General features: G+C 53.3%; 1 protein-coding gene across 1 annotated transcript in view; it reads left to right on the forward strand.

The window, feature by feature from the left end:
- The window catches only part of LOC119090978 (transcription factor SOX-10), a 35,947-nt gene extending 26,107 nt beyond the window's left edge, over positions 1–9,840 (forward strand). Inside the window, exons 3-6 of the mRNA XM_037213704.1 lie at positions 6,855–7,025; positions 7,738–7,868; positions 8,891–9,042; positions 9,616–9,840. Of these exons, the coding sequence (XP_037069599.1) occupies positions 6,855–7,025; positions 7,738–7,868; positions 8,891–9,042; positions 9,616–9,840 (679 nt within the window). The remainder of the gene's footprint in view (positions 1–6,854; positions 7,026–7,737; positions 7,869–8,890; positions 9,043–9,615) is intronic.
- Positions 9,841–15,818: the final 5,978 nt, after the last annotated feature.

Raw genomic sequence — 15,818 nt, forward strand, 5'->3', positions numbered from 1 at the left:
GCTGTCGCAGCACATACTCCCGCCTGGGGCGCTGTCGCAGCACATACTCTCGCCTGGGGTGCTGTCGCAGCACATACTCTCGCCTGGGGCGCTGTCGCAGCACATACTCTCGCCTGGGGCGCTTGTCGCAGCACATACTCTCGCCTGGGGCGCTTGTCGCGGCAGGTACTCTCGCCTGGGGCGCTGTCGCAGCACATACTCTCGCCTGGGGCGCTGTCGCAGCACATACTCTCGCCTGGGGTGCTGTCGCGGCACATACTCTCGCCTGGGGGGGCTGTCGCGGCAGGTACTCTCGCCTGGGGGGCTGTCGCGGCACATACTCTCGCCTGGGGTGCTGTCGCGGCAGGTACTCTCGCCTGGGGGGCTGTCGCGGCACATACTCTCGCCTGGGGGGCTGTCGCGGCAGGTACTCTCGCCTGGGGGGGCTGTCGCGGCAGGTACTCTCGCCTGGGGGGCTGTCGCGGCACATACTCTCGCCTGGGGGCTGTCGCGGGCAGGTACTCTCGCCTGGGGGGCTGTCGCGGCACATACTCTCGCCTGGGGTGCTGTCGCGGCAGGTACTCTCGCCTGGGGGGCTGTCGCGGCACATACTCTCGCCTGGGGTGCTGTCGCGGCACATACTCTCGCCTGGGGGGCTGTCGCGGCAGGTACTCTCGCCTGGGGGGCTGTCGCGGCGCATACTCTCGCCTGGGGGTGCTGTCGCGGAAGGTACTCTCGCCTGGGGGGCTGTCGCGGCAGGTACTCTCGCCTGGGGGGCTGTCGCGGCAGGTACTCTCGCCTGGGGGGCTGTCGCAGCACATACTCTCGCCTGGGGCGCTGTCGCAGCACATACTCTCGCCTGGGGCGCTGTCGCAGCACATACTCTCGCCTGGGGCGCTTGTCGCAGCACATACTCTCGCCTGGGGCGCTGTCGCAGCACATACTCTCGCCTGGGGGTGCTGTCGCGGCAGGTACTCTCGCCTGGGGCGCTGTCGCAGCACATACTCTCGCCTGGGGTGCTGTCGCGGCAGGTACTCTCGCCTGGGGTGCTGTCGCGGCAGGTACTCTCGCCTGGGGTGCTGTCGCGGCAGGTACTCTCGCCTGGGGGGGCTGTCGCGGCCGATGTATCAGTCCTGGCTCACCACTCTGTGACCCTGTGCGTGGTGCGGTTTTGTGCTGGCTGTTGCCGCGTGTTTTCAGAGGCCACAACACGAGGGATGCACAGATTCCTTTGCACCCCAGCAACAGTGGCATAGGTAAACGAAAGGCAAGCATGAAACCATTGTAATGAAAAGGTTTTCTGGTCAGAAAAGAAGCACATCCAGCCTCAGTGCATCCGTTCAGTTGCCATCCGCAGATGCTCCACACAGGTGCTTGTGATGTAATGGGAACAGAAGCCACCTCTGAGCAACACGGCGCCACCGCATGCTCTGTGGCGCCACGCCATAGCTCTCTCTCCCCCGCGTAGCCCTGCTGACGCCCTCCAGACAGGGTCAGCAGGGGCAGGGGTCCTTCCCGGGCCGTCCCGGCGCCGACGACAGGGGCTTCTCCCGCTCACCCCAGTTCGGCCCTCTAGACAGAGTCAGCAGGGGCAGGGTCCCTCCCGGGCCGTCCCTCCCCGGGCGCCGGCGACAGGGGCCGCTCCCGCTCACCCCAGTCCGGCCCTCTAGACAGGGTCAGCAGGGGCTGAGGTCCTTCCCGGGCCGTCCCGGCGCCGACGACAGGGGCTGCTCCCGCATACCCCAGTCCGGCCCTCCAGACAGGGTCAGCAGGGGCTGAGGTCCCTCCCGGGCCGTCCCTCCCCGGGCGCCGGCGACAGGGGCTTCTCCCGCTCACCCCAGTCCGGCCCGCTCTCTAGCCCAGATTAGGCGCTGCGACGCCCCCAGCTGGCGTCCGAGGGTTGCGACATCGGGGGTGGAGCCACGTTAGAGGTCCCGGCGGCGGCGGGCGGACTCGCGGGCAGCACGAGCCGGCGGCGGGGCTTTATGAGGCGGAGGTGTGACGCATGGAGCGGACGTGGACGGGGACAAGAGGTGCTCAAAGCGATGCACATGTCAGCTGGATTCGGCAGTTGTGTCAAGCAGCTGTGGGGTCATGAACAAGTTCGCTTTGTCCTCTCTTTGTCTACGGTGCGATCGAACTGTCTTGGATGGTCAAAGATAGTGGTCAAGTAATGGTCAGGTAATGGACAAAGGTAACGGTTAGGTAATAGTCAAAGGTAATGGTTTGATGGTCAAAGGTAATGTCAAATGCTCCTGACGTGTTTCCTTTGCCGCCCGTGATGAGTAAAAGAAATGTCAGGTGTGCCCCCCCCCCCCCCCCCCCATCTTATGCATGCATTGCCTACCCTCCCTCTTCGCCCGGCTTCTTACCCGTTTGTTCAACTCTCAGTCACTTACCCATCGGAAATATTGTACCCTCTGCCCGTGTGCACACCGGTTAGGGGCATTTGGGTGCAGGCTTAGAATGGGCTGGTGCTCAATGAATTAAACCCTAAATCCACCAAAAACAATTGCACCCACTTACTATAAATCGGCATGCTCTTGCAATATGCGGAAGAATCATTCAGAAAAGGCACCTCTTGTGGGTTTTAAATGCACTGTCTGACCGAATTTGTGATGCCCACCTGAGTACATTTTCAAAAGTATGTTATAAACTTAGATCGTGATGAATCTCTGTTTGTTACAAACGCATGCATTTAATAGTTTCGAATCGTCTATATCGTAATACTATCCTTGTTATCATCTAGACCATAATAACTTATGCAGTCGTCTTAATTTGTTTAATTTGCCTCCAACTCAATTTTCACCATTAGAAACATAGCCTGGCTTCGCGCCGGCAACTTATGCAATAACCCGACTAACCAAACTTGGCCAGAGGTCTTGGCTAGCACCAAGATTCCGCCAACATCTCGGTCAGACATCAACATTTTAAGCCCAATTATTTGGCACCGCCACGCTCACCCACACTGGCGCACGCCAATGTTGGCGGCGCCAATTTGAGTGAGTAGGGTAGGTAATTCATATTTTGTTAACGTGAATTGAGAGCTTATTTAGCTTAGGACGTGAAAGGATAAGCGTGCATAGGCCAGAGCGACGACGCATCCGCCTGTATGGTACGGTCCCGTTATAGTGCTAAAGGGGAAGTTCCACGTTTGAAGATGTTGAAACGAGCATTAGATATGATGGAATAAGCCCACTTATAACTATTGGTATACTTCAAGTGGAAAAAACTGTTCTAGACAGCACGATTTCTCTGTTAAGTGAAAATCCTGCTCAATACGTCATTGTTTGATTATGTCATCGTACCTTGCAACAACATTGGTTGAGAACCAGTTAACGGCCGTTATGTCCGGAAATCGTGCTTACGAACACCAGATATGAATGACTTGACAATTATATTTGTCTCGGGTTTGATTACCGCATGTATAATCGAATGACAGGATTTAAATGACGTTATTAAGGCGTTATAGATGTCCGGATGACCTTGAAATAGTCTCCCGGATAGTCTGCACATCTTTGCGGGCGTGTAGTTCAGAACCCAGTCCTTAACAATACCAGTTTGGTTCGGTTATCCGCTAATGTACCCGGCCCACGAAGACTTGATAATCTAAAGCATAAACCTATAGAAAAGAGGAAACTGACCCTCAAATCGCGTTACGAACGCTCGCGGCCGAATCCAGGATTTTGACCAAAGTGGAGGCTGGTTACCTTCCCGGGGTCCAGCAATGTGAAATCTTTGTCTAAATTCGCTGCATTTTCGGAAGTCATTGACAAGACCATGGGCGATAAAAAATGCTTCACTATTTTTATCCATGTGCAGTACGTTGGATATGTCGTGCCCACAATGTATTTTTCGAAAGGTGAGCAATTTCGTAAGGCCCCGAGATGTTTTCGACCCGGCTGGACCCTCTAAGGTGTCGCGAAAGAACCACGACGTGTTTTCGCGGCGTGCAAAAATGTGTGCTATTTTTCAAATCGACTGGGGGTGCCCAGTCGTAAGGTTGACCGTAAACTAACCTCAAAGCCTGATCACTCGCAGATTTCGGCTTCGATGTTTAGGATAACAAACAATGAAGAAAACACATGAATGTGGGCAGCCACCTTTTACTTAAACGTTGTCATACATTTCAGTGCATTTCTTGCCACCACCCGGATGTTAATGCGCGAAAACCTACCAATACTATGCAGGTGGGTATGTACAGGATATTATACGGTATAAAATCAACATGTAGCAAATAGTCGTATCTTCACGTAGGTACCAAATGTACCAGCATTTCAGAGCAATCGTCCGCATTTCATTGGCTCAGTATTCCCCCTCCCCCCCCCCCCCCCCCCACCAAAGCACATAAGGTGGCACACTTACGCAGACCCGGTGGCTGAGCCGCTCGGCACCACGTGACGCTGGGACGTTCCGCCGTTTGACCCACCGAGACCCAATGTCCCACGGCTGCGGCGGGCGGGCTCCACCGAGCGGAGCCACGGCAAACAGTCGTAATCGACAAGACAAACGGTGCGGCCCGATAGCCGCTGTTGCATGACGATACCGCACACCTGAAGAAGCAGATAGGGCTGGCCTGTTTGCAGGGCGTGTGGGCACAGGCGGCGGAAATCATGCATGTAAGCCCGGCTGGCATCAATGCTTGCCGACAGTTAAGCAGGCCCCAGTGGGATAATGGGGCTTGTTCCGACCACGACAGCTAACCAGACCACACCCGGAAAATGAGTCTTGCTCTGAATACGACAGCTAAGCAGACCACAGCCGGATAGTGGCACTAGCTCTGACCACGATAGCTAAGCAGACCACAGCCGGATAATGACACTTGTTCCGACCACGACAGCTAAACAGGCCACAGCCGGATAATGACACTTGTTCTGAACACGACAGCTAAACAGGCCACAGCCGGACAACGGCGCTTGTTCCGACCACGATAGCTAAGCAGGATACAGCCGGATAATGATGCTTGCTCTGAACACGACAGCTAAGCAGGCCACAGCCGGATAACGGCGCTTGTTCCGACCACGATAGCTAAGCAGGATACAGCCGGATAATGATGCAAGTTCGGGCCAGACTCACAGGGAGCCAGACACAGATTAGGCATTTCCGCTCCAATCGTTTTCTTGTTAGAACTGGGAAGATAATGGAAGATATATGTCCATATAGGAAGATAATGTAAAAATGACTCGGGAAATGAACGTTATTAATAGATGTTGATATTCCTGCAAATCTTGCATTTGATATATATGTCATGAGAGTCCGATTTAAATAAACCTGTCCTCCTGTTTGCCCTGTATGTCCTGTCCTCTTGTGATCCTGGACGGAATGGAAGTGTTCCTGAACGGAACACGCGTGGCATGGGGAGAACATCACTACAATGTGCAGCATATTGCCTGCGGCGGTCGGAATGTCATAAAGATATACATTGACATGCAAACTGGATAGATGTGTGACCAATGTTCCTGAGGGCATAGTCAGTTTTGTTTGTCACTTCAAACATATTGATCCAAAGTGACGTCATTTGCCTTTTTCAACGTCACGTCCAGGGATTTTCTGTAATGCTTAATGCAAAGTTCCCAAGCGGGCTGTGTGTGATTTTCAGACAGAACTGAAGGAACAGGATAACAGCAATGCCTAAGTCCGCCGTCTCACCGCTGGAAGAGGCACGAGCTTCTCTGTAGTACCGTTTTCGGACCGTCGATATTGCAACTCTAGATCTCTCGTGGACTGGGCAGACAGTTCAGCCGACTAAGCTCTGTCGTAACAACACATTGAAACTCGCACTTACAGTGTCCTTCAGTGTGCTCTCGATGTATTATCTACCATCGGCTATCGTTTGACCACAGTTCTTTCAGTTTAAAGCAACTTGTCCACCAAAAATTGTTTGCAAAAGGATTTTGCTCACTACTTTTTCCAAAATGTGACTTTAACCAAGCGTTTTGAGCCTGAACAGATTGTAAAACAGTACAAGCAATCGTCTCTGTAATCAGCTAGTAACCATCATACTGTACAGTTACGAGTCTCAGTGCTGTTCAGGATGTCACTTATGCGGCTGTCATTACCTGAAAGTACCACTACCTCAGCATACGGCCGATACTAATGCCAAATATTGCAGAAGTACTGCAGCGTTAAGAGCGACCTCATGGCCAAAATATGTCGTAAATGGATCAGGTGAATGTGCCGTAACTTTCTACTTCTTCAGCTCGATGTTTCAGCATTTACATTTTCTGAAAACTCTTTTGTCTCTTTTGAAACTAGATTAGATGTCGATTTATCGAGGTTAAAATTACGAATTTAGTGATTTACTTGCGCTCAGTTGAGTTTTGGCTGGGTAGTCCGTTTCGAGCTTTCTTTGCACTGTTCTGTCGGCGAGCGCGGGTGGCGACTGCTGACCGACGCTGCGTGTCGGCGAGCGCGGTGGCGACTGCTGACCGACGCTGCGTGACACCGAGACGAGCGGTGCGCAATACTGTGAGCTCTCGGGGTGATCCCTAACAAATCACATAGACTCTAGGATGACATCTAACCTCTTTCACAGTATCCTGATATGACTTCTGATGTTCCCCACAGACACCTTCGTTGTCTCTGACCCCCCCCCCCCCCCCCCCCCCCCCCCCACAAGCCTCTGCGTGAATCCTGATGTGCTCCACGAACTCCGAGGAGCCCATGACGGGACCTCTCCCGGGGACCTCTTATGACTCCTGACCTCTCTGGCAGACTCCTGAAATAACCCCTGACCTCTCTGGCAGACTCCCGAGGTGACTCCTGACCTCTCTGGCAGACTCCTGAAATAACCCCTGACCTCTCTGGCAGACTCCTGAAGTGACCCCCTGACCTCTCAGGCAGACTCCCGAGGTGACCCCTGACCTCTCTGGCAGGCTCCTGAGTGACGCCGACAAGCGGCCGTTCATCGAGGAGGCCGAGAAGCTTCGGCGTCAGCACAAGAAGGACCACCCCGACTACAAGTACCAGCCACGCCGTAGGAAGGCACTGAAGGGTCCCACCGGCGCCGCCAGCCAGCAGGGCAACACAGTCGTCTTCAACAGCAGGTCAGTCGGCGGCACTGCACCGCTGACGGCTGGACAGTGCATCGGTGCAGGAAGTGGGAGGTTTGGGTTCGACTCCCGATCGCGCCAGCCTGTTAAGGTGTGCGTCTGATTATTTGGCGCCCCTCCCCTCTCATGTACAAGAACTTGCTTACAAGCACATAACTTACAAGTGCAAAATATTGTTGATGGTTGTGTAATGAGTCTTGGTGGTCACGTGTAAGTGGTTGGGGCCTTGCTGATGTGTGCCATTTGGAGAGACCTATGAGAATACGGCAACTTCTTTTTTTTTGGGGGGGGGGGGGGGTACTGATAACGACATGTTGCAACTCCCCATGTATGTGCCCTTGCAATTGATGATAGGCAATACAAAACTGCAGGTGCTACCTCATCGAAAGTATTGGGAAATGGTACTGCTATTGGAGCTTTAGTGTATAGTACTTGCGATATATCCAGTTGGAAATGGTGATCGCCGTCATGTGTATCGGTCATGCATGCGTTACATTATTACGGCTCAGCACCACAACTGCAAGGCATATTTGCGTGAAGTAATTTGGCTGTTTCTAATTTTTTCCTTTTGAAATCGCTCCTTTTACTGGTAAGCAAAGGTTTCAAACATGTAAGTAAGACTCTAAGCCTCCAAATGACAGGGGTACGAATATTTGTGCACGCTCGTCGCTCCGTCGTGTTGTTAGTGAGCTGTGTTGTGTTCCAGTCGCCAGCTCGGCGATGGTGCGGAAGCCGCTCGGCTGCTGTCATCGCAGGGTCAGGGGCAAGGTCACGGTCCCCCCACCCCGCCAACTACGCCACAGGGGGAGCTGATGAGGGACAACAAGCAGGCCATGGGTAGGTCAATGTTCAGCCTCCTCACGGGCTGTCACCAGCAGCAGCCGGTGCCTGCTTGCCCTATAGGTATCGTCATTTGCATCGTGGAATCTATTATTATTGCGATCCATCCCTGGATTATGTTCCCAAAACATGCCGGTTAGCTCCGACAAAGAAAATGAGTGTTTCGCTCACGAATTCAAGTACTTGTTTGTGGGATGGCTTTCATCTGATTTTGCACTGAAGAAGCGGAAATAAATAGGAGCAGAGCTATATACTTCAGTTTAGAAGACGCCCTATGTTCAGAGTGCGCATAAAGTGATTGGAAGGTACCGAATGCATTTGGCTTCTAGGCTTCACCGGCTTGAAAGCAAATGAAAAGCTTCAGTGCTTTTACTCAAAGTGATAGAGGCGGATATACGGTCCAGGTCTTAATCACTTTATGTAGGCAGTGAGCATATGGCTAGTTTTGAGCTGTATCGGTTCGCTTTCGGTTGGCTTGTTCCCTCCATAGCCAGCCTGCCGTTTACGTCAAACGCCGCACCAGCCGCCAGATCAATGGTAGCCAAGCGTCCGGCAGATGGCGTGGATGCGGCAGCCACCTTCAGAACCGTCCGTCAATAACGGCAGCTCACTTGCGGGACTTCCATCAAAAATGCATGCACGTTTGGCTATTTTGAGCCCCCATTCCCCTGTTTATGCACTGGTTATTTTGGAGACAATCCCATTCCCACGGCGTTAATAGTAATGTCCAGAAAAAAGTTTGGAGGTGTTCCTTTGACCCCTGATTGAACTTGGATGCGACACAAACACGGGCGTGCTTGCTATGACTGAAAGCCAAATGGTACCTTCTAGCAGCACGATTTTAAAATAAAAAAGTTTTTTTTAAAGATTTTATGATTGCAACCATACGCGAAGGCAGCGCTACTCTATCTCCCCCCATCTGCCACTTCTTCCACTCAGGTTATGTCCCCTCGGAGCCCCCTGCCCCTTCCACGCGTGTCGCCAGCGCGTTTGACGCTGGTGGTGGTCTGTGTCGCCAGGTTTCTTGCAGGGCAGCGGCGGGCTGGGCTGTTACCCGCAGCGGGCTGCCGGTCTGACCCGAGGTCAGTGCACGGCCGCCTCGGCGCCGGCCGCCTGCGCCGCCCTCGGCCGCTCCGTCATGGGTCAGCCCTCGCCGGAGGACACGGCCAAGGTCTCTTGGGCCAGGGACGAGGCATTCCGCGCGCACGCGGCCGCCGCCGGCGGTAAGTGGAGGCTCGCGGGCGCCGTTTGAACATAGGCTGAGACAATGGCAGCTTACTTAAAATAGCTCGCCGCTACACATTATGTGATTAATTCTTCTTACAACTCATACAGAACGCCATTGACACAGTGTTCATGTAGCATGGGACGTAAACGTTCCGAAATGTTTGCATTACGGGGCAACATGCGCAGAGTTGCAGCCGGCTGTTCTGTACGCTGATAATTTATAACTACGGGGATTGTCATGCAAGAAACATGCACTTGTCGTGCTTTAAGTGTTGCTACCCCATTCATGACTCTGAACCACATAAATGTAGAAAATAATATTGACTGTGCCTGCATAAAAAGGCAGCCTATTCCAATGTGAGGCACAGCTTACACCGCCCACTGCTCGTTGCGCTGGGCGCTGTAAGATCTGAAGCCAGTATGTGACAGCCGCGATACCTCGGCAGCCGGCAGCAGCGGCGGCAGCAGCAGCAGCGGCAGCAGCAGCGTCGCGGGCCAGCTGGCGCAGCTGCCGCAGCCGATGGCCTGCGACGGCTTCTATAACCAGGCGGCGTTCAAGCCGGAGGAGGAGCGCCTCTACAGAAGTCACGAGGAGCGAGTGTACCGTGGCCAGCCGTTCGGTGGTCAGCTGATTGCGCCATCAGCTGGCTACTCGGCCGAGAACATGGCGTACTACCAGAATTTATATCAGTACCCCAGCCAGAGGCCGTACGACGCCAACGACCCGTGGACATTTATGTAGTGACGGCATGCGAGTTTCTACGTAACCGAGAACACATTTTCGGTGTTCTGTTGGTGAACTGTGAAGTGGCACAACAAAGAACAGTTGTATTTGTGCTTCGCTGGTGCTTGCTATGGCGCCTTTGCGCAAGCAACAAGCAGACAATGACAGCGCGGTGCGGTTTCGGAGTGATCATGTGTTTTATGGACTCGCTGGCGGGTGCGCGTGTTGAAGGCCGTAAAACACGTCACAAGGAGAGGTTGCGCGCGGTGGAGAAGTTTGGTGTGGACGGCCCAGGTGGAAGTGATACGTTGGTGTCCTGAAGACGTGTGCTAACGCTGAGCGCCACGGCTTTGATGCTTCCATTTGTGCACGAGCAAATGGTTTTTTAAGGATTAAATTCGACTCGATATAAAGTTGCGACGGACTCCTGTTGGTGTTTGTTAACTAGAACCGATTCGAGCTGGCCAGAGTATTTAGGCATATTTTCGCCGCATTTGACCGTTAAGTTTGCCATCCAAGCATCGTGTATAATATTTATAAAAATATGTTTCACTCCTTGGAGTTTCAGTCTGCACGCAGTCAAGGCTGACAAAATGAAGCGATAAAATAACCCCGTGGGATCGTTTTTCATCAGTGTATTCTTAGTTCAGCCGTTTTATCATTCCGACGATTCGTTTGCGGGCAACGTTTCTCGGATAAATTGCTTTTAGCAAGCGTAATATTTAATGTTTTGCCTCCTCGTTTCAAGTTTCGACCCTGCCTTAGCGCACCACGGCGCATCCAATGGCTGGCCTTCGACGTCAAGCTGGTTTACTGTACACGTGTGCTCTGCTATCGCCTGGACATCAACGACTCTGCGTAATGCGTTACATTATAATTTCACTCGCGTGTTGCCATCGCATTTAGCTTGTAAGCAGGTACTTCTTCTGTTGCCCCTGAAAGCGTTTCGTGTGTGTGCTGCATTCCCATCTGGAACAATTGCGACTCCAGGTAGCAAGGAACAGGAACTCAGACCGGCGCCCTACGTTTATGATTGCTAGCCGCTTGCTCCGTTTGTGTCAGCCACGCTCTAAGTCTCGCTCCGCCGCTCAGCTGATCCACGCCACGTGCCTGTATACAGTGTCGTCAAGCTGTGATGCTCAGTCCGTGTGGATGACGGCTGTTCGTACCTCCGCTTCTGTAGACGCTGACTGGGTCCGTCCGGTGGTGTTTCTGTCGCCTGTCAGGTGTCTTCTCTCCCGCACAAATACACGTGAGCCCCGGCTAGGGCTATGCAGCCGCCACTTACTGCAGGGCACAGCTTCGCCATGGGAGGTACGCGCAGGCGTAGGCGTGGAAACGGAGAGGAAGGCAAGTCCGGGTGGTGGTGGGGGCGTATCCCCCAAGTTCTCGTAGATGTTGAGCATTAGGCTGTGGTGACACTTAAAATAGAATCGACTCAAGCATTTCCACCACGTCACTTTCTGAGATGTTCCTTCAGATATACGCACGTAAAACTGAGTTGGGCAGGTAAACGCCACATCACATCGTGCTCCCAGAGTATCCTTGGTTTCGCCAGAAGATTCTCATTACGGCACAGAACTTCTGCAATGTCAAGGTCTTCATGCGGCCCAAATTGAAAACAGAAACGACCAGGCGCTACCTCCGCTACGGGGCGTTTTAGTCCATATCGTCACTGTGGAGTGCGGAGCACGAAAGGCGCAATATTTCAGCCATTCGGATCAGTTGGTTATGAGAACCTGCATGCTAAAATCATAACTTATTGCTCGTTCTAGGAAAATAGCTCAGATTTTTTTTGTTGATCCCTTTAATATAACTAAACGTCGTACGCAAAGCTGTCCCAGACCAAGTTTGCAGTTTTTTTTTTTTTTTTACTGCAGAGATGAAGACAACCGGTTGCAAACTAATCTTGTTCTCCTGCCCTGGCCAGCCTGACCCTGTGTAACCAGTGGAGTGTGTATAAGCTTTTTATCGCTCAATTTCTTTAAAAATAGCGTGCCGGCTAATCGACTAAAGACGGCCCCGAGCTGGGGACACGGGATATTTCGTTTAAAACCCACTATATTAGGTTTATTGCTGTACGAATAAAAACTTGCTACTCACTCGAACCAAGAGTGAACGCTACCTGCGTGATAAGCTTAGGCGTATCGAACTTATATCAGCGAGGGCTACGTCGTTTTTGTACCGCAGGCGGCATTCTTTGGTGAGTGAATGTCATGTCTAGCAAACACACATACCAGCCATTCATCCAGTGAGCTGTCAGTATGGGTTACAGTTACGGTCAGTTGAGCACCAGTGGACGCCCCAGAGATAATTTAATCCTTGATGTTTCACCACTGGGTCATCCAAGCAGCCAGCTCCATTTTTCGCAGTCAGATTATCATCAATCTTGGAGCGCTTTCCACTGATTTCTTCCTGCGAGCAACATCGTGGTCCCTCGACATTCACCGTCCATATGGCGCCACACAGACACACGCACCGTCGCCATCCATGCGCTGGCACCGTCACCGTCCATACGCCGGCACACAGGCACACGCACCGTCACCGTCCATACGCCGGCACACAGACACACGCATAGTCACCATCCATACGGCGGCACACAGACACACACACCGTCACCATCCATGCGGCGGCACACAGATATACACGCACCGTCACCGTCCATACGCCGGCACACAGACACACACCACCGTCACCGTCCACACGCCGGCACACAGGCACACGGAAGAAACTTTCACTTCCAGCTCCCCGTTTAGCCAGGTTCAACCGCTCTTACTCACAGCAGTAGCCGCGACTGTGAGCTGCAGTTGCTGCTGTGCGTGCAATTTCTGTCATTCGTGCACACGGCAGGCCCTATCGAGCAGTAGGCTTCCTCCCGGCGCCGTCGGTCACTCCCGCTCGACTCGGCTGGCCCGTTCGTCGGGCGAATCTTGCCGTCCTTTGCCCTCTAACCACCACCGAAGCGAGGCCTCGCCGCCCAGCCCGCCTGGAGGCGGCAGCAAAGCCGGCGACACACGCAAGCCGACCTTCACGGCCCCCGTCCGCGCCCCTCACTCCCGTCACCGGGACGACGGCGCTCGGGGCTGTAAACGATGACCTAATGAGGCCGATAGGGTGTCGACGGCGGCGCGTCGGTAGCCGGCGCCGGGCCGTACCTGTCACCGGTTCTGGCTGCACTGTATCGGGTCGACATCGCTAACAAGACGACGATGGACCGCCTAAACAGCCGCGCGCTACGAAAACACGGGGCCGGCGGCGGCGACGGCGGCGCGGCGGCGGCGCGAGGCTGCGCGTCAGGTGCACGTCCAGCCGGTCACGCGGGATTGCTGTGGGGAGGGTGTCCGCCTGCCCTCGAGCGGTCCGGCCAACAGCTGAGTAGGTTCGTCTCAGAGAGCAAAAGATAGGGAAACTTGTCAGGGCGTTTCTCGTCTGATCTGACGTTTTACGTATGTTGTGGTGAGTATGGCGCTCTTCTGACTCTCCTCTTCCATACTGTCTCCAATGTCCCGGTGTCCTGTATTCACCACGGAGAGGCACGAGGGTCCCTGCGTGCAGGGGCGTAGTTTCACAGCATGAGTTGGTGTGTGGGGGGGGGGGGGGAGGGACCAAGCAGTGAAAAATCCTCCAGAAATGCACCAGCAGGCAAGTTCTCCTTAGAATTTTAGCCCATTTCCTTCTCAAGCTCGACAGCCCAAGCGGGGGGGGGGGGGGGGAGCAGAAGCACCATCTGAATGGGAAAGGTGGGGAAAAAGGCACTTAAGCTTTGACGAACAATGGGTAGTCCAGATCACGTGATCTGTGACGATTCTGGACATCAGACGGCCGGCCGGACAAACGTTTTTCGTACAATCTGTTTTTTTCCGAAATGGTCCTCACAGGAATCGGGCTCACAGAAAAGCTCCCTGGTTTTATTTTCCTACCAGAAAAAAGAGTTTCAATGAATCTTTTACATCTCACACCCAGTTGAAGTCTCATCTCTAAATGCACTTTGATTTCGGCGCTAGTATTTAAAACACTGTCATCATTGTAGTGCCGCTAGCGCGCTTTCGTCCTAAAATGGGCCTATGCAAAGGTCAAAACTTTGCATATTTATCGTACCGCGAAGCAAACTCCTGACAAGAGGAAGACATCCAAATACATTAGGAGATCAGAGCGGTGTTTTTATGGAACTATATGAAATCTGGGGTCGTACTGCAATCGTGGGATCCGATGCGCGCCCAACCATGTTCCCACATTCCTTTCTAAAGACACGACACAAAGTGGCACCTGCCTTGCCTGTTTTTTTTTTTAGAAGTGGCAGACGACTTTGAGCATGAGGAAACGTGTCTTAATTCGCCGCGGCCAGTACTCCTAGGAAATGTATAAATGCATAATCAGGTATTGCATCACAAAGAAGTCAGAGGCATTAGCGACACCTTGATGCACTGGGAGGTCTGGTTACTGTGATGGGTTGCCTTTTGAGAGGGTATCCACCATCAATGCTGGCGGGACTACCGCGGCTATTGGCGAGGGGAGGTGTCCTCCCATTATCTAAATTGTTTGACAACATCGATGGCTTCACGTAGAAAGAACGGACCTGGAACGCCTTCAATATCCTTAAATTGTACGCCGTCGCCCCTGTCGTCAGCTGGTGGTGACGTCACGGAACCACAGCAGCCTTGCTGGATGGCCGTACTGCATGAGCACTTTTTATCATAGAGAGATAATTATTTCGGTGGCTTTTCCATACCCATATTTTTAACATCCGTCACCGAGCGTTAACAAGCGTACGTACATGGGTTCCACGGCTGCCAGGCTCACAATCGACTCCATGAGCCCCACGCTACAAGGGTGGGCGCCTTGGCCCGCTTTTCCACGATGGCGGTGCCGACACCATGATGGCATACCTGTTCCTGTTCGGGGCGCGCCGCAGCAGCTACTCTGCTGCCGAAATTATGCGAGCGGCAGCCGGCAGCTCAGCGGCCTTTGAAGCTCATTGGCTACCAGTCACGACAATCAGTGGTATCAGTGGCAGAAAACCTGATGCCGGGTAGCTCCTAATGATCCAGAGATTTTTTAATATTAAGATTGCCAGGGTCAAGGTCGCTAAAATGCAATCATTACGCGTTCAAACAGCAATCACTTCGCCTACGGCGCAGTGCTATGCTTTCAACGCGCATGCTGAAGAAGACACTGACCAAAAATAGCCGGAGAACCTGAGCCCTCCGCCGTAATATAGTGCCCACGTGGTCAAAGCCAGACTTGCATGAGCATTGCGGTGAAGTGGCTATCTTTGCACGTGTCGCGTTACGGTGCGGCAGATAGTGAGCAGCGTCGCTGCCAGCTGGGCGGCATCCGTCCACACCTCCGTCACGGAGAAAGAAAACGGACCGAGGCCGCCCGCCGCTACCGAAACCTGACACGGTCCATGCTTCCTATCTCGTCCAGTCGTGACCGGCGCGCTACTGAAGAATGGCCACTGCGACGCCGCGGCAGGTCATGACGAAAGCGAGCCGGCAGCGACGGATCCGAGGAGCAGTCAGACCGGCCTCACTCCCAGAAGCTACTTCGGGTTGGGCGAAAGTGGCACACCACTGCACTTTGAAAAAGAAGTTGTAAGATCCCGCCGTGACTGATTAATTCACTGTGATTGAGCAAGAGTTTGTTTTAGAACAAGCTTTTGGGTAAGGGAACCGAACCCCGATCGGGCTTTGAAAATCAGGACAAGTTTTTAGATGCTGCTTTCCCTTGCGCAGGTTGTCTTTCCTCTCCCCGTCCCCCTTCAGAGTGGAGCTCTGGATCCGTCCCTGAGAGCTCAGGGCGATGGAAGCCCTTTAGAACTCAAGAAGGATCCTGGTGTGATCAGAGTGGCGCTCTGGATCCGTCTCTGAGAACTGAGAGCGATGGAAGCCCTTTAGAACTCAAGAGGGATCTTGGTGTGATCAGAGTGGCGCTCTGGATCCGTCTCTGAGAGCTGAGAGCGATGGAAGCCCTTAAGAACTCAAGAGGGATCCTGG

Source organism: Pollicipes pollicipes, unplaced genomic scaffold (assembly GCF_011947565.3).
Source record: "Pollicipes pollicipes isolate AB1234 unplaced genomic scaffold, Ppol_2.1 Scaffold_3216;HRSCAF=3773_pilon_pilon_pilon, whole genome shotgun sequence".
Classification (NCBI taxonomy): Eukaryota; Metazoa; Arthropoda; class Thecostraca; order Pollicipedomorpha; family Pollicipedidae; genus Pollicipes; species Pollicipes pollicipes.